The sequence below is a fragment of the Mustela nivalis genome, assembly GCF_964662115.1.
Source record: "Mustela nivalis genome assembly, chromosome: 16".
Taxonomy (NCBI): Eukaryota; Metazoa; Chordata; class Mammalia; order Carnivora; family Mustelidae; genus Mustela; species Mustela nivalis.
This window is the reverse complement of record NC_139035.1, coordinates 53,756,814-53,777,982: the sequence shown is the minus strand read 5'-3', so window position 1 is coordinate 53,777,982 and position 21,169 is coordinate 53,756,814. Positions and strand designations below refer to the sequence as shown.

General features: G+C 38.4%; 1 protein-coding gene across 2 annotated transcripts in view; it reads right to left on the bottom strand.

Annotated features, from left to right (window-relative positions):
- The window catches only part of KCTD3 (potassium channel tetramerization domain containing 3), a 50,193-nt gene extending 29,553 nt beyond the window's left edge, over positions 1-20,640 (bottom strand). The window contains exons 1-9 of one of the 2 annotated variants that reach the window (XM_082703935.1): positions 20,461-20,640; positions 16,547-16,600; positions 16,244-16,289; positions 13,966-14,039; positions 9,804-9,862; positions 9,450-9,530; positions 8,362-8,502; positions 7,853-7,943; positions 3,140-3,330 (exon numbers count right to left, since the gene is read on the bottom strand). In XM_082703935.1, the coding sequence (XP_082560061.1) occupies positions 3,140-3,330; positions 7,853-7,943; positions 8,362-8,502; positions 9,450-9,530; positions 9,804-9,862; positions 13,966-14,039; positions 16,244-16,289; positions 16,547-16,600; positions 20,461-20,540 (817 nt within the window). In that variant the 5' untranslated portion in view covers positions 20,541-20,640. The remainder of the gene's footprint in view (positions 1-3,139; positions 3,331-7,852; positions 7,944-8,361; positions 8,503-9,449; positions 9,531-9,803; positions 9,863-13,965; positions 14,040-16,243; positions 16,290-16,546; positions 16,601-20,460) is intronic. The other variant, XM_082703936.1, reaches the window with a different exon arrangement.
- Between the last annotated feature and the right edge of the window lie 529 nt (positions 20,641-21,169).

The window sequence follows — 21,169 nt, the reverse complement described above, 5'->3', positions numbered from 1 at the left end:
CAGAGAAACAAGACCAGGTCACTCTTATCTTCTGCTTCGGGAAAAGAGAAAAATGGAGCAAGAACTGGAAGAGACAGGAGGGTAGTTTTGTTGTTATTCTTCACAGAGAATTACAGCATGGTTGTGTGCTGGGGGAAATGATCCGAGAGTGAGCCGCTCTCACAATGAAGGAGAATGAAGAAACAGCTAGTGGAACAATGTCTCTGCAAACAGGATCAAGTCTACAGCTAAATACAAAGAGCTGGCCTTAGATCAAAGCAGAGACCATTTAATCACAGGGACGAAAAGGACAATAGAGTCCAATAAATGATCTTAAAATCCAGATTTTCCTTGAGCCTACAAAAAAACACAACAAGAAAAGTTGCTATAATCTCTATAATTTCATTTTTGTCCAATAAATTATCTTAAAATCCAAATTTTCCTTGAGCCTACAAAGAAACACAACAAGAAAATAAGTACATTTTGCTGTTTTGCAATATTACTATTAAAAATGCTCTGAAAACTTTCGTAAATGTTTTGTTGTTGTTGTAGTTTTACGATTTTACTTATTTATTTGACAGAGAAAGCACAAGCAGGGGGATCTAGAGGCAGAGAGAGAGGGTGAAGAAGGCGGAGCAAGGAGCCTGATGCAGGGCTCCATCCCAGGACCCTGAGATCACAACCTGAGCCGAAGGCAGAGGCTTAACCCACTGAGCCACCCAGATGCACCAACTTTCATAAATTTTTAAAATTTATCTGTAACTGTTTAAAACATTTTAAAATAAATTTATTTCAATACATTTTTCATCTACTTATTGAAGACTTTTGGCTTCAAAACCGAAACACTAGAACAGGTGCCTGCTCAGCCCACAGCGGCAGCACCCAAGCCTAAGGGCCAACAGATATACGTGACCTGGAAGGGGGACTGGGCCAACACTGAGCCAAGCAGGAAATAAATATTAGAAATATTAAAATATAAAATATAAAAATTACCTTTCCCTTAACTTTATAGTTTGCGCTATGCAACAGGACATTTTTGCATACTGTTGTAATGCTAGTTGTGGGTTCACGGAGACCAAATATTCAGAGTTTAAAGAAAAAAAAAAAACTTTAAATGAAGATGTGAAAAAAGTCTTTAAAAGCCAGAAACTGTTCTAAAATTTCACCCTGAGAATGAAAAAGGCCCTGAAGCGCCTGCCAGGGTTAAGTCACGGCACCCCGGCGTCTGGAGAGGCGTGCACCACCGCTGCGAAGCCACGACAGCCTTGAGACGTGACAACGCCGATGCCTGCTAGATGGGAGGTCAGTAAAAGAGGTCACCACGCTGCCTCTCTGCCGTCACACAGGAAGGCCCTGAATTAAAGATGTGGCAGACGTGATACCCTGTCAGCAGGACTACAAACAGATGAATACCCGGTCACAGCTGACCCTGGTATGCTACTTCTATTAATCTGGCATCAGCACCAGCGGTCACTAAAGATCTTTTGCGTGAATGTTTGGCCACAAACACATGTGGTGTTGAAATATTCCAAGTGTTCAAAACTTTCATGAAGCTCAGGCTTTCCCCTAAAACATCCGTGTTGACAGCTGCACTGACGGCGCATAGCAGCGTCGGTGAGAACGGTAGGCATCGTAGCACGAATGAAATGAGGGGAACCAAACGGTTCAGTAACCTTCCGAGTCTGTCACACACTCTCAAGGAAAGAAAATGAGGCCAGTTTAACTTCAGAATGTCCTTGATGAAGCAGTGTGTACAAAAATTTGTACTAAGTCTTAATTTAGTAAACACTAAATCTTAATTTGGCATGTGTTCTTACTATTCTGTGTGACTAAGTATTTCGTGTCAAGAAAAAGAATCTTCTGGACACTGGAGCCGAGAGCTAACCTAGCTGTTCTTTTCACAGAACACCATTTTTATTTGAAAGGATGACAAATTCTTCTAATGCAGATTTGAGTACTTGGTAGACGTTCCTTAAAAGTGAACCAAGTAAGCTTTTATTTCAATGATAAAAATTCAATGTTTCAAGTGAAAATTAGAATTTTGGAAAACTTATCTGCCACAGTCAACGTGATGGTTTCCCAATACATTAGAATTCAGGGATGTGGTCAGTGGCTATAGTAATTAAGTGTGATTTGGGGGTTTTTTTGGGGGGGGGGGATATTATACAATGAAAGATATCAACATTTGGAAGATCTACATAACTCAGTAAACCAACATTTTCTAAACGACCAATGCATGACGTCACAAAATCATGCATGGATAAAAGATCCGTTCAAAGTATAAAATAGACTAATGAATTTCAACAGTATGCAAAATTCACTGACATGATTTCATATATGTTTATGACAGTAGCAAAAAAGAATGTCCATGGTTATCTGAAAAGACTGTAAAAATTTCTTTTCCAACTACATATCTGCATAAATCCAAATTTTCTTCATAAGGTTCAACCAAAAAACAAAATGCAGCACACAAATCCACAAACAGGCACCAGAAATCAATAAAATTTTGAAGAGATTTACAAAGCTATAAACCAATGGCACTCTTCTCACAAATGTTTTTGGAAAACAAAGCTATTTTTCATTAAAATGTTATTCGTGTTACCATGCAATGGGTTTATTTTTGCTATTTTTAAACTGATTAATATATATTTATAAAAATTTCAGTCTTAATTCCCATTATGCTAAGTAACAGTAGATATAATCTACACAAGCAAACTCTCTTAGGTCCTGAATGACATTTTAAGAGTACAAAGTAGTTCTGAGATTAAAAGGTTTGGGCACATCTGGTCGCGAAGCAACAAAGGAGGAAAAGCAAGAAAGTTATTTACCCATCTTCAGGCCCCAAAGTGTGAGGAACTGGAGAGAAAGCAGTCATCCCTACCCGCATCCAGGAAAAGCACATTCTCATGAAGCAGCCAGGTTTCAGCTAGAGCATATTGGTAAAAAGATTCTACCCTCGCTCCTGAAACACTAACGTTTTTCCCCTCTTCCAGAATTTTCCTCTCCTGTGGGGTGGTCCTATTCCCACTGAACCCTGGCAAGATGATGTGGCAGCTCTAAGTAACAGTCCAGGTTAGTTCTTGAAAGATGGGCAATCCTTCTTAAACTTCAGCATACTCTATGTACCAGCAAAATGCAGCATAAACAAGGTTTTCCCTACCAATTTCACTTCCGCTCCCTCCATCCTGGACACTCCATAAGATGATGCTACTCTCTGAAGCAACAGCAACCATTTTGTCTTTGTCTCCATGTGGACCTCCAACCACTTTTGCATTTAAAGCTACTCGCTCAATAGTCCAGTCCAAATATGGACTCGTAAACACTTGTTGCCATCCTGAAGATTCTTTGATTCTGTTAAGCAAGAATGGAAACGTAAGTTAGACTCCGCAGCAATTAAGCAAATACAAAGAAATGTACCAAAAAATTCAATCACAGCTATATTTATTAAATATAAAATTTTGCCAATGTATTTCCTCTACAAAGCCAGACCGTTACTCCTAAGCTACCTTGTATTTATCCACACAGGACATATAAAGCACTTAAAAATAAACTAGAGTTCTGTATTTCTCCAAAGAAAAGTTCAGAGTTTTAAGAGCTAAAATAAAATAAAGTAAAAAATAGCTTTTACTTTACTACACAGAAAAGTGCTACCATCATCATCTATGGATAGAAATGGTCAATAAAAATCAGAATTTTAGGATAATTATTATTCCTTTCAGTTAATTAATCAGTTATTCAGTCATTAACCGAAACTACCTGCAATCAACCTATTATTTTTTTGGTACTTCAGATAATAGGGTAACAGTCTCTCCAGGCAAATCAAGATAAAGGAGTAATCTGGTACACCACTACACATTCCAATATCCTGGGCAACCAGGATAAATGTTAAATGTAGGGCTTTGGAAACCCTTAGATTTTAAAGGTTTCTTCCTAAATGAAAAAATTTCATGAGCCTATTGATTCCCCATAAATAAAGGCCTACCAATGTTCAGATTTGCAGTTTAGTGAATATAAATACTTTTTAATATTTAATTTCTGAAAAACATATGATAAATTTTTAATAATTTTTTCTGCCTTATCTGAATTTAAGTCTTTCAGGCACATATTCTGCATGATTACACAGCCAACCCTCATACATTCAGAACTTAAGAGTTATGCAAACACAACAATGGATGATGTAAACTTTAACAATGGAGTATCTATTTTTAGTTACCGAACAAATATGCAAACAAAACTGTAAAGCTTTTATTTGCCTTACCTAAAGAGAATAAACACCCGTGAGGAGAATAAGTACTCATTTATATAATACCTGACATATTCATCACAAAAAACAAACTTCAGTATTCATAAATGATGGCTACCTAAAGACCTAAATGGAATCACTTCAGCTTCATTTTTGTGTAAAAATGTATGCTAAAGTAATACAACCACAATTCACAAAAAAATGCAATTTGGCCTTATTAATTTCAGTAACTAATGATTTCCTTAACTTCAAAGGAACACACAGAAACTGTGTAATTGTTTTTAAGAAAGTGTACAATTTTTCCTAAGCATTGTATGATCTGCAATTACCCACTTTGGCCACCAGATGGGATGTGTTATGACCACCGAATGGAAATAATCATTTAAAATAAGCTAAACATTTACAAGCACTGAGGTACGAAACATAGGCGCTCTTAGGAACTCCCAAACTGGGCACGAAGCAGGGACTGCCAGCACGTCAAGAATAATGAATATACACTGTACGTGGATGCGAGCACATACCAAACTCTCAACAGTGTCTAATAAAGAGATGCTGCATTGATTTAATGAGGTGAATGATGTGGTTTTGTGATCATTAATTAGAAATATAACAAAACTGTATGTGATCTAATCTTTCACAGAGATTCTACTTCAAAGTTATCTTTACAGAAATTGAGATATTATAAAATAAAGAGATGCCAAAAAGAATAAAAGGTATCAGGACAATGTATTTGAAAGTATTATAACAATTAGAAAATCTAACTCTATTGATATGATACCTTTGTTTTTAAGTTAAAATTAAATACCAAGATTAAAAAAATGTATGCTTTATGATATTCCATACAAATAATACAAAACTGAAGATACATAAAACAAAACAGAATGAGCTCTGAACAGCACTCCATCTCTTTTCCTCACTCCTGCCCAGTGAACCAACACTATGAATCATAATCAGGACGGCTATGCACCTTCCACATCAGAATCTTAAAGAAATACAGTGGGGGAGTCATGTCCAACAGCGTTCTGAAACTTAATGCAAACATAGTGTATACCAAATTGTATGGGAATAGATAAAATATATCAGAAAAACAGAAGACAATCTAAAATTAGACCCAAGTATACATATAAATATAAAGTAAAATAAAGAAGGGCGTTCAAATTCAATATATAAGGTAATTTATGTGATAAATAACTAGAACATAATTAGTTACTACCCACTTGGAAGAAAAGAAATGAGATTCCTAAATCTCACACCATAAACCAAAAGTAAACTCTACATGGATTAAACGTCTAAAAAGAAATGCAAGCTCCAGGAGGGCAGCAATTTATAACTCCTCTCTGGGGCACCTAGGACACAGTTAGGCAAGTGACCATCTCTTGGTTTTGGCTCAGGTCATGATCTCAGGGTCCTGAGGTCACGGCCAATGTGGAGCCCCATGTCTGTTCTGGTCTGGTCGGGCTCTGGGCTCAGCACGGAATCTCCTCCCTCTCGTGATCTCTCTTTCTCTCAAATAAGACTTTGGGGAAAAAAAAGGAAACAACTCTTCATTAATAAATATATAGAAAAATAAAGCCTGAGAATGTAGAAAATTAGTGAATCTAGGTGAGAACATACTGGGGTTCCATGTACTGTTTCATTTTTTAGGGTTTTAAATTTATTAATACAAAAAGCTGTGGAAAAGATTATGCTATTTAAAGAACTGGAGTATTTCTTCTGAAATCTTTTTATTGCCACTGTGTTAAATGATTTAACTGTACATGAGGAAATGTAATATATCCTCAATTGTTTTCCTTTGTCACTATGCATATTAGTCTGTCATCAGTGACATCCAGTGAAAGCAAAGGTAGGTCATGGTCAAAAGCAAACGCAAAGAATGGAAGATGTAACAACATCCTTCTTTTTGTATTTGTCATTCAGTGAGTAAAGCTTCGTGTAATTTAACTGCATGCCTCTGTGCCTCTGTCTGGCAAGTAGCAATCTTTAGCACTGCTGAGCAGTAACAAAAGTTACACCTGGATTCATTATAACTGTTTCGTAATTCCTCTGGAACTCCTCATCAACAAAAATATGTATATAGTATTTGAGCAAATTAAAAAGTAAAGTCTAAAACAGTTTTCTCAATTTAGATCCGTAAGTTAAGTTCAAAACACTTCCTAAGGAAAAAAAATCCTTCTTTCACATCAGTCTTGCTTCAAATGAAAGTCATCCCCCCAAAGACCCAAAGTTATTTCCATAGGATTTGCTAACTGGAATAAAAACACAGAATGCTCTCAAAACGAAAAGTTGGCACTGAATCCCTACTGCAATGAAAACATAAAGCAGAGATTACCATTACAAAAGGCTTTTTTACACACAAGGCAAACCTACCATAAACTTAGATTAAAAAAATAAATCTGGATTCTGTTTTTTCTTTTTTAAGATTTTATTTACGTATTTATTTGACAGACAAAGATTACAATTAGGCAGAAAGGCAGGCAGAGAGAGAGGGGAAAGCAGGCCCCACGCTGAGCAGGGAGCCCGATGTGGGGCTCGATCCCAGGACCCTGGGATCATGACCTGAGCCAAAGGCAGAGGCTTTAACCCACTGAGCCACCCCAGGGGCCCCTAAATCTGGATTCTTAAAATGTATCTATAAACTTGAGAAGACCTATTAAATATTTTTACCCTATTATGGCTCTTTGTTCTTATCTAAACTCAACAATGACAAAATGTTTATATATTATTTTATTTTTCAGCACTTAAGTGGGATCATAGTCTAAGCTAGAATATCACAACCATTTATGTGCTTCTACACCATTCTGTCATCATAACATTGTCTGCAGTGATTCTGAACTAAGAATCCTACCCCTTCCCCAATTTAAAAACAAAAATCACTGGTCTATACTCTTCCTCATTCTCTTTTAGTTTCTGAGAATGCAAGAATTAATAAAACCCAACTGTGTCTATGTGAGCCTTTATAGATATAGATATATATTTTAACATTATAGATATTAAACTGTATCACTTATCCCCACAACTGTCTTGCTTCACTACCTCATTCCCAACTATTTGGTAGTCATGACCACTGCAGAGTCTCACTACCCCCAAGTATAGAGTACAAAAGACTGAAATCATTATTCACAGAAAATCACAGGGCTCACATTAATAATTCTGCCGCGTCATTTAGTACAACAGTTATGTGATTCAGAGGTTGTATATAATAAGCAAAAAAAAGTAACTTCTGGTGTGCCTGGGTGGTTCAGTGGGTTAAAGCCTCTGCCTTTGGCTCAGGTCATGATATCCTGGGATCGAGCCCCGCATCGGGCTCTCTGCTCAGCAGAGAGCCTGCTTCCCCCTCTCTTCCTGACTCTCTGCCCACTTGTGATCTCTGTCAAATAAATAAATAAAATCTTAAAAAAAAAGAAAGGAAATTCAAGATAGCTTAGTTGTATCGGTTGATAGCCAGTGGGAAACAGACAAAGGCTCTCTGTAAATCTTACCATTAGCTATAAAAATTAAGAGATACAGAAGTAGGCAAGATATGCAGGAAAAAAAAAATGACAAGCAACTCTTAAGTCTGTAACTATAAAATCACAGTTATTAAAACCACCCTCTCTCCACAAGCAAACAATTACTAATATTATACAGTACCTGTAACATACAGCAAAATGGGCATATGCAGCTACGATCCAGTTGTGATGGCCAGCAACTATCAGCACCTTTCGTGGATCCACAGGAAATCCTGTTGGTTTTCGAAAAAGAAATACTTTATGTTCTCAAGCAGGGGATGCTAAAATATGGCCCATGGGCTGATTCTAGGCTTCTGCCTGTTTGGATAAAGTTTTGCTGAAAGAGACATGCACATCTGTTGTTGTCCCTGGCTGTTTCCATGCTGCAATGGCCGAGTTGAACAGTTAGGACAGAGCCGAAATGTTTACAGTCTGTTTCTTTACATAAAAAGTTTGCCAATCCCTAGAGGTTGAGAGCAAACAGATCACCACACACTTCTGAAATAAAAATTATGTTCTACAAGACTTTTCAAGATATGAATGTTAAAAAGAAAGATGAGGCAAAAATTACATTTTTAAAAAATAATTACTCAATGTCACTAAGAACAAAAAACATTTGCATTTTTGTCTATTTCTGCGGCCTTTGCTTACCTAGCCGCACAGTCTCTTCTCCTGTTCCAGAGAGAGCAGGCTGGGCGCCGTTCCCCCGAGCTTCACCTTCCGTGGAATTCAGGCCATTCCTAGAACCAGCAGAGGACCTAGTTGTGCTGTTTATTTTACGACTGGGGATACCTATAAAAAGACACAGTAAGATAAATTTATTTCTAAGTTCCACCTACTAAAAATTTAAAAATTTATACGGTAACAAAGAAATATACAAATGTGAATTTCAAAGAAATATACAAATGTGAATTTCATCATAGCCAAAACGTATCTTCCATTATAGCAATTTATTGCAAATAATTACCATTAAAAACAACAAAATGAAAATGAATTAAGTTCTTTCAACAGATTTTCTGATATTTGACGTCACATGTGATAAATAAAATGAAGATTTATCATATTGCATTTCATTTCTACTACCTAGCTCTACGTTACCGAACTCAATCATTAATTCATTCAGTCTATCTCCAGTGTTTGCATTTACCGTCTGGCAGCTTTGTGTGAGGTACAACTTAATCACGGCAACTTCTTTACAGCTTATTGTCAAATGTCTTTTATTTGCCAGGGCAGTCTTTTTTGGAAGGAAATCTTGCTCGGAAGCCCACCTTAACACAGGTAAAGGCAGACTCTATTAACGGACCAAGGTTGGGGCGGGGCTAACACACGATTCACTGCCTCTCCCATACACTGACCTATTTCTGCAGAGCTCCTGGGGTTCTACCAAAAGGACAACTGACTGACAACCAGTGCTCTGATATCGGGGTTGCAAACAATGGGCCACGGCTGTTTATGTCAATAAAGCTGTACTGGTCGCAGCCATTTATTTCCATAGAGTGTGTGGCAGAACTGAGCTTGTAGTTCACAAGCCTGTCTGGCCTTTTACAGAAAAGAAAAAGTCTGGCACATCCCCGTTCTAACATACAGTATGACGTCTGTTAAATTTGAAGCTCGCAACATTTCCAGTATATCTTTACGTGAGAAACTCAATAATCAAAACAGAGATTTTCTAATATACATGTTTGTACTGGCTTACAGATAAAAACCATTTTTTAAAAGACTAAATCAATGAGAAGTACCTGGCGGAGGCAAGTAACCGTGGAAAAGGACACTGCCACAAGACGAGCGCTCCAACTCCTCACATAAGAGAAGCCTTCTTACTGAAAACATTTCAAAGCAAACTTGTCAAGAGTACATGCAAACAGAAAAACAGCACTCCATTTTTATCTTCTCTAGTTCAAAAGGATAAGGAAAGAAAAGGGAAATGTTTAAGTTAAATCAACGGACATCTATTTACTATGGAAAACCACAAAAAGTAAGCACACTGAACTAGTCCGTCAAAAAACAGGACCTAGTATAAAATATATTTCATTAGACAAGTTTGCTACATGAAAGGTCAAATCATAAATATAAAATATCAGGACAACACATACCTAATGGAGTGATTCCATAAAATTCTGCTTCATGCCTGAGAACATTAATACTCACTCCCCTACAAAGAAAAACCAGATAAATGACATATATCCCCCAGGAGCAGCAACTTGGATTATCATCTGAAGCAGAAGAAGAAGTACTAGGTTCTTAATGTGAAAAAAGTATAAGGCTTTAAAACTTACTTTATTCCTAGTATCTTCAGTCATTTTAAAATGTCTAAATAAAAAACTGCATGCCAAGAAAAACATTTCCTTACATAAAAACCATTCCTATGCAGATGAATTGGGTGACTTAGAGATTAGGGCTTCAAAGGTCTAGTGTAAGTTAATTATCAGTAAGTACCTAATAAGGCAAATGAGTAGAAATCATTCTTGTATGGCATTAATCGCTTTTCTATTTTCATAGTAATTATTTCTACACATATTTTAAGTGCCCCAATTATGCTGCAAAGCTCCCTACAAGCGTGACCTCCTTGTATTTTTGTATACCTCACATAGTGCTTATATATAATAAATGTAATAAATATTTATTGAACAAAGAACTTCAGATAAGTGGTTCTCCTCTCATTAGAACAAAACTAAAAGCAAACTATAAAGTAAGAGGAGGGGGTAAAAAAGACTAGCCTTAGAAAGAGTTAGGCTAACCAGAAGATGTTATAGTACAGTCAAATAATATGAAAACAAAGAGTAAAAACAACAGAAAATTAAGAGTTTACGATACTTAAGAAAAAAAAAGAGTTTACAATACTAATGATTCATTTTAGGTTTCAGTTATAATTTGTCCTTACTTAAAAAATATTAACTGGAGAGAAATGAGTCAGCATCACTACAGACTCCATGGAAATTAAAAGGACAATAAAAGAACACCATGAACAATTCTATTCCCACAAGCTGATAACCTAGATGAAATGGACCTGGACCAAGTCCTTTAAAGACACAATTTGCCAAAACTCACCCAAGAAGAGACAATCTGAGTAGATCTATATCTACTAAAAGAACTGAATCAATAATAATAATCTTCCAAAACAAAAAGTAACATACCCAGAAGGACTCACTTGTGAATTTTACCAAACATTTAAGGAAGGAATCATACCAATTCTCGAAAATCTCCTTCAGAGGAAAGAAACAAGGGAATACGTCTTAACTCATTTTATGAGGCCAGCATTGAGCTAATACCAAAGCCAAAGACGTTATAAGAAAACTACAGACTAGTATCTCTCATGAACACTGATGTAAAAATTCTCAACAATGCCATACGGCAAGAAAGTGGAATAAAGGCACACAGAGTGGAAAAGAAGACATACAATGGTTATTCACAGATGGCATGATTATCTGTGTAGAAAAATCCAAAAACGTAGATAAAAATCTCCTGGAACTAATAAATGATTATAGTAAGGTTGCAGAATACAAGGCTAGTATAAAGAAGTCAATTGCTATGTACCAATAATGAACAATGGAATTTAAAATTAAGAACACAAGACTACTTATGTTGGCAGCAAAAAATAAATAAATAAATAAATAAATAAATAGTTATAAATCTAACAAAAACTATGTAAGATCTATATGAAGCAAACTACAAAACTCTAGAGAACAAAATCAAAGAACTAAACAAACAGAAAGGTATTCCATGTTCATGGATTGAAGATTCAGTATTTTGAAGATGTCAGTTCCTCTGAACTTCATCTAAAATTCAATTAAATCCTAATCAAAATTCTATCAAGTTATTTTATGGATAATGACAAATTGATTCTAAAGTTTATATGAAGAGTCAAGTCCCCCCAATAGGAGAATAAAACTGGAGGACTGCCAGTACCCAACTCAAGCTTTACCGTAAAGCTAATAGTAATCAAAGTAGTGTGGTATTGGTGAAAGAAAAGGTAATCTGAAAAGTCAACATACTGTATTTTTCCCAATATATTACTTTCTAGAAAAGGAGCTAATAAAAAGATCAATGACTGCACAGAGTGGGGATCAACAGGCAAAGCACAAAAGATTTTTAGGGTAGTGAAAACACTTTGCATATTAAAATGATGGACATGGGTCATTATACACTTGTCTAAACCCAAAGGATGCACAACACCCCGAGTTAACTATAACATAAACTACGAGTTTTCTGTGGTTATGGTGTTGATAGTGAGAGAGACTACGTATGTGTGGGACTAGAGCAGGAAATACGTGGGAGATCTCTTTTCTTACTCTCAATTTTGTTGTAAATCTGAAACTGCTCTGAAAAAGTCTTACAAGAAAAAAAAAAAATCCCTGTGTTTAATAAACATATGCAACTGCAGTGTTAAATTGCTTTTATTGGTCACTGGTTGTGACTGGTTTAACACAGAAACAGTTAAACCTTTCTTACTCTAGTTCAATACCCTCTGTATTAACAGTAGAGTAGACTGGCTAATTACAAGGTGGCTCAGGACACAGCAGTTCCTGAGAACTCCAGTCTCCTGAGGAGGACAAAGAAACAAACATGTAATTGTAAGTGTGATAAGGACATCACAACAATTTTATGGAGGGTAGAGAATTAGAACACAGTATTTTTAAAATTCCTTCCTATCTTCTTTCAAAAGGTAACAACACTCAGAAAATTTTAATTTGCTAGGCCTCTTTAAGTGAAATAGGGCAGCAATTTACAAGTAGAACACTCAGTAAATGCAGATATTAAAATCTACCTAGTTCTGCCTTTCCTGAGTTATCTAATGGTGGATTAATCAATAAGGACACTGACTTGAAGTAAATTTAGACTTCTTTAATCAAATGCTAGGGGTCAAAATAATTTTACTCAAGAAGTAAGCAGTTAGTAATTTATATGTCACTTCTATCTAGACCAAGAAAACAAACAAAAAGCTCCAATGAACTTTTTTATTCATTCATTCAGTATCTGTTGAAAAGCTACTATATGCACTATTTTAACACTGGAAAAATCCCAGGAAACAAACTAGACCAAAAAATTGTTCACCTTTAAGGAGCCCATATGCCAGTGAATATAAGTCAAAAATCATACAGTATTATAAAGAAGTAGGTAAAATAAACCACCAGAACTTTTTTTAAAATTTCTTTAGAAGATTTTAAGTCATCTCTACACCCAGTTTGGGGCTCAAACTCACAACCCTGAGACCAAGAGTCACAAGCTCTACCAACTGAGCCAGCCAGTTACCCTTAAACAATTAGAATTTTAAAAACTGTATCTAAAAAAAGTATAAAGAGATGCTCAGTGAAAGCTCACTGGGAATATACAGAATAAAAGAATAATAAGATCCAAATTAGATTGTAAATTCTTGGTAGGAATCCAGACTATGGCAAAGTTACAAAGTTAAAGAAATAGTTTAAGTGGTCATTCGTTTATCTACAAAAACCGATGTTAGATCCTGGGCATATACAGGATAATGCTTGCCCTGTTGGAATTTAAAGTGGAACAGAAGAGAGACTACTGGAAAAGGAATACGTGTAAGGAATGCTGCGGTGTTAGCTGGACAGGAGACCAGGAAGACCTGTATTAGGTGGACGCAGCACAGATCACTGAAGAGGTCTGGATTAAGCCAAGACCAGAAAGGGGTGAAACTATCAAAGCAAGAGAAATTCAGCAGAGGCAAGAGCACAGAGAGCCTTAAGAAACAATAAAGTCCAAAGTCCCTAGCCATTAATCTAAGAACATATTAAATGAGAGGCTTTTTGTTTTTTGTTTTTGTTTTAAGATTTTTCATTTATTTCACAGAGAGAGACAGAGCGAGAGAGGGAGCACAAGCAGGGGGAGTGGGAGAGGGAGAAGTAGGCTTCCCTGAGCAGGGGGTTCCGATCCCAGGACCCTGGGATCATGACCTGAGCCGAAGACAGACACTTAATGACTGAGCGACCCAGGTACCCCTTAAATGAGAGTTTTAAGCAGGTAGCAACCAGATGAGATCTGTATTTGTAGAAGCTTATGTTAGCTACAGTGTGGAAAACCAATCAAAGCAATTGAAGACTGAAGGCAGGAAACTGGTTAGGAAGCTGCTGGGAACAGTTTAGAGGAAGAATGTGGATAGGATGGTCTCTGTTGAATTTAATTTGGAGAAAACTTTTAAGCAAAAATAATTGGGGGGTGGGACCTTCCTCTCCACAAAATATACCAGAAGTACATACCTATTAGTAAGAATTTACTTTAAAAGGATTCATTTCTTACCGTAAGTCTAGTTCTTTTGTCCGAAGAAAGTTTAAAATGGGTGCAAATGCTGCTGGATCTCGATCAATAAATATCTACAAAAGAAGAATTATTTTTTAGAATTGTCTTATTTTCAAATTAAAAATGAACTAACATAAATATGTGTAATACAAACTTAGGGAACAAACACTAAATTATTTAAATACTGTATTTACTTGATTCCACTCTTAAATTTGAGTATTTCTAAAGTTGGAATGTAATTTTAATTCTGTGCATGTAATGTAGTACTGTCTCCCCACCCCAAAAACCTACTATTATATTGATAATATTTCAATTTGTAAGAAAAATGGCATGTGTTTATTGGTATCTTTGGTAAAAGTGACACCCAAGGGAGAAATTTTATCTGAAATTTACTAGAATTCAGTAAATATTTCAAGAACATTACACACAAGTAATACCTTCTTATATTAATTATTAGTGACAGTGACATAATTTGTGATTCATATGTGAATCACTTAAACAACAATGTACTTTTATAAGACAGGGATAATCAAGGAAAGTAAATACTGCACACTGCTACCAAAACTGGAAAAGAGGGGCACCTGGGTGGCTCAGTCAGTTACTCATCTGCCTTTGGCTCAAATCGCAATCTCAGGGTTCTGGGACTGAGCCCAGTGTGCGACTCCCTGCTCAGTGGGAGTCTGCTTCTCCCTCTCTCCCTGCCCCACTCTCACTCCTGCTCCAGTGCACTCTCTTCTTTCTCTCTCTCAAATAAAATTTAAAAAAAGATAAACTGGAAAAGAATACTATTCTTCTAACACCTTTACATCCTATTATCCCAATTTGCTCAAAAGCTAGGGATGGGGGATGACAACAAAAAACATTTCTTAAAACCACAGAATACAGGGCACCTGAGTGGCTCAGGAGATTAAAGCCTCTGCTTTGGCTCAGGTCATGATCCCAGGGTCCTGGGATCAAGCCCCGCATCGGGCTCTCTGCTCGGCAGGGAGCCTGCTTCCCCCCCTCTCTATCTGCCTGCCTCTCTGCCTACTTGTGATCTCTGTATCAAATAAATAAAATCTTTAAAAAAAAAAACACACAGAATACATACCAAGAAAATAAAATGCTTTAGAAAATATGAAATATATATTTGATAACTTTCTATGGGAATGTATACCACTGCTATTTCAAATTAATTATAAAAGTATGGATCATAAAACTGAACACCTCTTAAAGCTTGGGTTAGTCAGCTAGACAGGGAAATGGTAGCTCACAGTAAAGCTCTTTATACCATGATTATGTTTATACAATGAATGAGGCTGTTCTAACTTCATAAATTCTTGCTTTTGTTTTCATTAGAACCAATGAGAAGCTGGAGAAACACCGCAATCTTATTACTGTTATCTTTTCTATAACCTTGTATGGACAACATGCCTTTGCTGTCTTATTTCATATGCAAATCCCATCACAGGAAATAAATACCTCTGGCCAGTTTGTTGCCTCCATTCAGAAAGTTTTGTTTTTTTTTTTTAATGAGTACTAGCCATTTATTTTATATACAATGCTGCACACATTATAACTGCTTTTTAAATGTATAAACCAGTATTTTTGTACTAAAACCGAATAGTTCTTTCCTTCCCTCATTTCTCCAAGTTCTTCAGGTTATTCTCCAACAAACAGAAATCACAGGACTTCACTAATTAACAATCTTAGCATTCTAACTCAGTATCAAAATATTTTAGTATTTATATTCATCTATTTATTGTTAAAGTTTTAATTACTGATTAAAAGTACTTCCACAGCGCCTGGGTGGCTCAGTGGGTTAAGCCTCTGCCTTCGACTCAGGTCATGATCCCAGAGTCCTGGGATTGAGCCCCACATCGGGCTCTCTGCTCAGTGGGAACCTGCTGCCTCCCTCCTCTGCCTGTCTCTCTGCCTACTTGTGATCTCTCTCTGTGTGTCAAATAAATAAATGAACTCTTTTAAAAAAATAAAATAAAATAAATAAAAGTACTTCCTCTCTGGACAATGTGAGCTCATATCCTCACCTCCCTCTAATCACAAATACTTAAGTTGTTATATTCACTATTCCATTTAGAGTACCCATCTATTAACTATAGGAAAACTATATACAACAAGAAATTAAACTTTTTAAGTACATATATGTCACTTTTATTTAGCAGTTATTACAAGATCAGCTTTTCTGTCTGTTTTCTTAGAGTCACTATATAATAAGGGTCAAGCATTGCAAGCATTAGTTGATTCAATTTAGAAACATGTATCAACATATTACACTCACAGCACCAGTTTCATCTCGAAGTGTTGAAATTCTTCCACTCAGCAAACTAGAAGACATGAATAAGCCAGAGTTAGTTCTTAAAATCTGACTATGCATAAAATGTACTAATTATTTATCAAGTATCAAAGACCAATACAAATGAATCATCCTATCTCCAAAGTAAAATAAAAAATTTTAAATTCTATTTTAAGAGTTCATATTTTTTTAGCCAAGAAATAAAAACATTAACCAGGAAAGGGAGGTTTGTTATTATTTCAATGATCAAGTTTTATAAAAATGATATGAAAGAATTACATGAAATACCTGGAAAAAAAAGAATCTGGAATCCACATAAGAGTTTGTCTTGAGGTACTAAATCTGCAATTAAAAATTATCTGTTATTATGAATAAGGACATGATTTGAAATTTCAATATTCGACAACCTGCTTTAATATGCTGGCTAATAATTTACAAGTTGTTACACAGCTATAGCTATATCAATATTGTACATTCATGATTTTAAAATTTCTCCACTTTCAGTTCAGAGTTAAGATTATTCAAAGAGCTCTCAACAAAATCAAATGATTAGCTCACTGACATATACTGCTTCTTAAAACCCTATTTTCCAGCATGCCCACCTCCTGAAGAATCAAAAGTAAGTCCATCACAACAAATCCACTTCTCAATGTAACACTTAAAATTATCTTTCGGTCCTGTTTCATCTTTCCAACACGAGTGTCTTCTCATCTGTAAGACAATACTTCAATACCCCGGACAATTCGTGCTTCTTACCATTTCGGTATCTTTACCTCCATCCATTTTCTTGACATCACTCAGATGATAACCTTCTCGTTAAAGGTTTCTCCAAATATTCTATCCTATATTATCTTTTTGAGCTTTTGTTGCATTCTTTCCTTCAAAAACTGCTCAGTAAGTAGCTCACTGTTCTGAGGTGCTATTTGATCAAGTCCAAGTTGTCTCAGTAGGACCAGTTCTGGGGGGGCTTTATCCCAGCCTACTGGAGCTAACTATCTGTTGCTGTTGCCGTCACGTGTCCTCACACAGAAAAGAGCCTAAGAGACAGCTTTGTTCCTCCACATTCATTATCTAACACTATTATCACCGCTTTAAAGCAGTCCCTGTGCCCATTAACCAGATTAAGAGAGGATCCAAGCAGTTTATTAAAGAAATGTGTATCTTCGCAAAATCTTAAGAAAAACTGAGGAACAGATTACAACAGTCAAAGGAAACTGACCAGGCCAAATAAAAGCCAAGTCCAGCAAATGGCAAACTGAAGGATACAAGGATCCACTGCCCAAATTAAAAAAATAATAATAATAATAAATCACTGTATTCTGAGGAGTATCACATTAATTCTAAATAAGGTCATTATAATTTATGATCTTTCACATTAATTAATTATTCAGCAAATTGTTTGCCAGATAACTCAAATTCCATGTTACTTAGAAAATTACACAGGTCTGCTTAAAAGTTGTATTAGCAATTTCAATTAAAATCAGCAGTTTGGGGTAGGTTTAATAATTCGAAATCTCTGGGCAAAGGGACTGGATCCTCACCCCACCAATTTCTTTCTTTTTTCAAACAAGAGGAAGACAAATGGGAAAAACACACACACACACAAAAAACAAAAAACAAAAAAAAAACCCAGAGGCCTTTAAAACTAAGATCCAAGTACGACTTCATAAAAATGACATTTAAAATTACATATGATAAGCATAATTTTCTGCAATGTATTTGAAAGCCTTTTCTAATTTTTTTTTTATTATCTCATACCCACAATGTGCCCAGAAGATGCCATATAAAAGATGTGGTATACATACACAATGGAATATTACTCAGCCATCAGAAAAATGAAATCTTACCATTTGCAACGACACAGATGGAACCAGAGGGTATCATATGCTAAGCTAAGTAAGTCACTTCTCTCATGAGGCCTCAATTCATACCCATTCATAATAGAATTAATCACAAATTGAGTCATATTAGGCTTCTTTTACTTCTTTAGGGTTTTTTGGGTAAATAAAGTTAATTCTAAATGAAACCTCATCTTCTCTATTTCCTGAATCACCCATTACATGTAAAATAAATCATAAAAATCATTGCTCATTTTTGTAATTCCTCTGAGTATTTCCAGTTTCACATCCTGGGGTAGGGGGGCGCGGGCAGGCGGAAGTCACAACAATAACAACAACACACATCTTACCTGTAACACATGCTTCTCTGCTCACAGTACACTCTCCTTTTGAGTTTTACTCTATCACCTCAGAGCCTTTCCTTCTATGCCACAGGTGGTTCTCCCAGTGGCAATTCCTCAACTTTAATGACAATGAAATCAGGATTTTTTTTTCCTTTATAATGATTTAAGTGATTGTGTTAATACATTCTGTACAGCGTATACAGATGCCTTCTCAATCCCTTCTAGCCCTAAAGCACTCCCAAGAGTCTATGCTTCAAAGTAACTCAAGAAAATATTCTCAGAATGCCTGGAGCTGGATGTTCTATTTTTCTATAGGTCATGTCATTATTTATTTCAAAAACTATGTCATGTTAGCCAATTTAAAGTTCGTGGAATTTTTACTTAATTTTTCATTCCTATCTAACAACTTTCATCTTTTCTAAATTGTTCCATCTTAATAATACATTTACCTTATTTTGTATTCTTTGCTAAGAGAAAGAAAACCTTAAATCCTATTATGATCTAGTTCTATACACAGTGAAACAAAATAAAATGTTCCAGCTCCAAGATGGCTGCCTTTTAGGATTTAAAAATGTCAACTGAACTCTACATTCATTAACAAGAATGCACTCTTTTGACCACCCACTTTCAACATACAGTAGATAACAACACCTTTAATTTTTTATCATACTAGTCTATGTCCTTTAGAATGCCTGAAAAAAGATGTCCACAATCTCTAGCAATTAGGAACCAGAGCAGGAATTTTAAATGACTCTAGTGCTAACATACACTCTAGGCCAACTCTTGTGGAATAGTCGGTCAATTTTTTGCATCCGGAAGTTACCAAACCTGCAAAATTTTCATGTGATTTTAGGGAAAAAATCCATTTCTTACATGAGGAGACATAAATGTTCTCCAAAAGACCGGTATCTATACAATGCAATAATGTAGTATCTTATCTTACACTGTTAAACAGTTTTGTTTCCGGATGTGAGGGAAAGAACAGGGAAAGAATGAAGAATTACTGTTTCTTGGGCTCAACTCTGTAGCACACTTAGAAAATGATTAAATGTTTAGGATTAAAACATGATACATTTTATTCCTACGGCCCACACCGCTGCTGATTTGCATTGTAAGAAATAGTAGTTAAGTTTTACATGTTGAAACCCTTTCACATTCTCGAGCCATTTCATCGCTCATCTCCTACCAAGCTTTAAACTCAACCACCCCTTCCTTCCAACAGAGCTGGCAAAGTCCCATGCCTGAGAAGAGTGACTCATAAGCCATAGCAAATCCACCAAAAATGATCCCCCCCCCCCCACAAGCATAATAAAAGGCACAGACACGGAGTGGAAAGCAGTGAGAGGATAAAGAGGCTTCAGTCTGGGCTTCGGTCTGTCTACTCCGTGCCACACTGTGCCCATACCCGAGGCTTTCCAGAACCGGTAAAACTGCAGTTGCTGGACCCACTGGCCTGCGAGTTGAACAGATCGTCCAAGGCCAGGCACCCAGAAACTGAAAATAAACAACAGCGCACTGCCACTCTACTGCACCCCATCCACCGAAGTCCTGAGATTACAAACCCTCCTTCATTAGGAGGGGGAAAGAGCACTGGCCGCCTCATCCCAGCCAACCGACCCCCCGCCCTGTTGCCCGGAGAGAAGGCAGGTTCCTCCGCAAGAGCCAAACCACGAGGCCAGGCGTCGACAAAATAAATTCCTCAAATACACTGTAAGCTGAGGTTAGGAAGGTCTTTTAATTCTCCTCTTAGGCCGGCAGCTCAGAAAGGGGAGGGACGAGGCTGGCATTCTAGGAAGGCGGGCTCGGGCACATGGGCCCGGCTCGCGCTCGTCCCAGAGGCCCCGCGGCCGCTCCTCCCGGAGCCCAGACTGGAGCCCGAGCCCCGCCGACATTCCTCCCGCCCGGAGGGCCCCCCGCGTGCCCCGCCTGGCTCGGCTCCCACCTTCGCCCCGGCCCCCGTCGCCCCCCGGCGGGCCGCCCGCCGCATCCCCGGCCCGGAGCCCCTTCTCCGCCGACTCACCTGGTCCCCCCCACGTTCAGCTGCACGATCTCGCCGCTGCCGGCCGCCGCCGCGAAGCCGCCGCAGTGCCCTCCCGCCATCTCCGGCGGCTCCGGGCGCGCACGCCGCCCGCCCTCCCCGCCCGGGGCCGTCGAGCCCGCGGCGGGAGCCCGAGGCGGCGGCGGCGGCGGAGGCGGCGGCGGCGGCGGCGGAGGCTGTGGCTGGGCCAGCGGGGCGGCCGGAGGGCGGGAGGTGCGCGGAGCCTCCCCCACCTTCCCCGCGGCCGGCCCGAGCTCCCTCGCCGCCGCTTCTGCCCCTCCGCTCCCGCAGCGCGGGAGGGCGGCCCGGCCTCCGCCCCTCGCGGCCTCCAGGCCGCAGGGCCGGCCCGGACCTCTCCTAGCGCTCAGCCGCCGCCGCCGCCGCCGCCACCGCCACGGCGGCCGCCGCAGCCCGCCGGGCAGAAGGGGTCGCCGCTGGGGACAAAATACCGCAGCGCTCGCCCCTTCGCCCGCCGCGGCCGCGAAGGAGGAGGAAGGAAGGGCCGGGGAGGAGCTTCCCAGCCCCGCGGGGCCGGCGCGAGGGGAGGCGAGGGAATGCGCTCCTGGCCCGCCGCCCGCTCGGGCGGGATTCCGAGTCTCTCCTCCTCCGCGCGCGCGCCCGGCGGTGCCCTGTGACTCGTAGGGTTTTCTGACCCCGGGAGTCGGATTCCCCGGTTTTGGGGGGGCAAGTC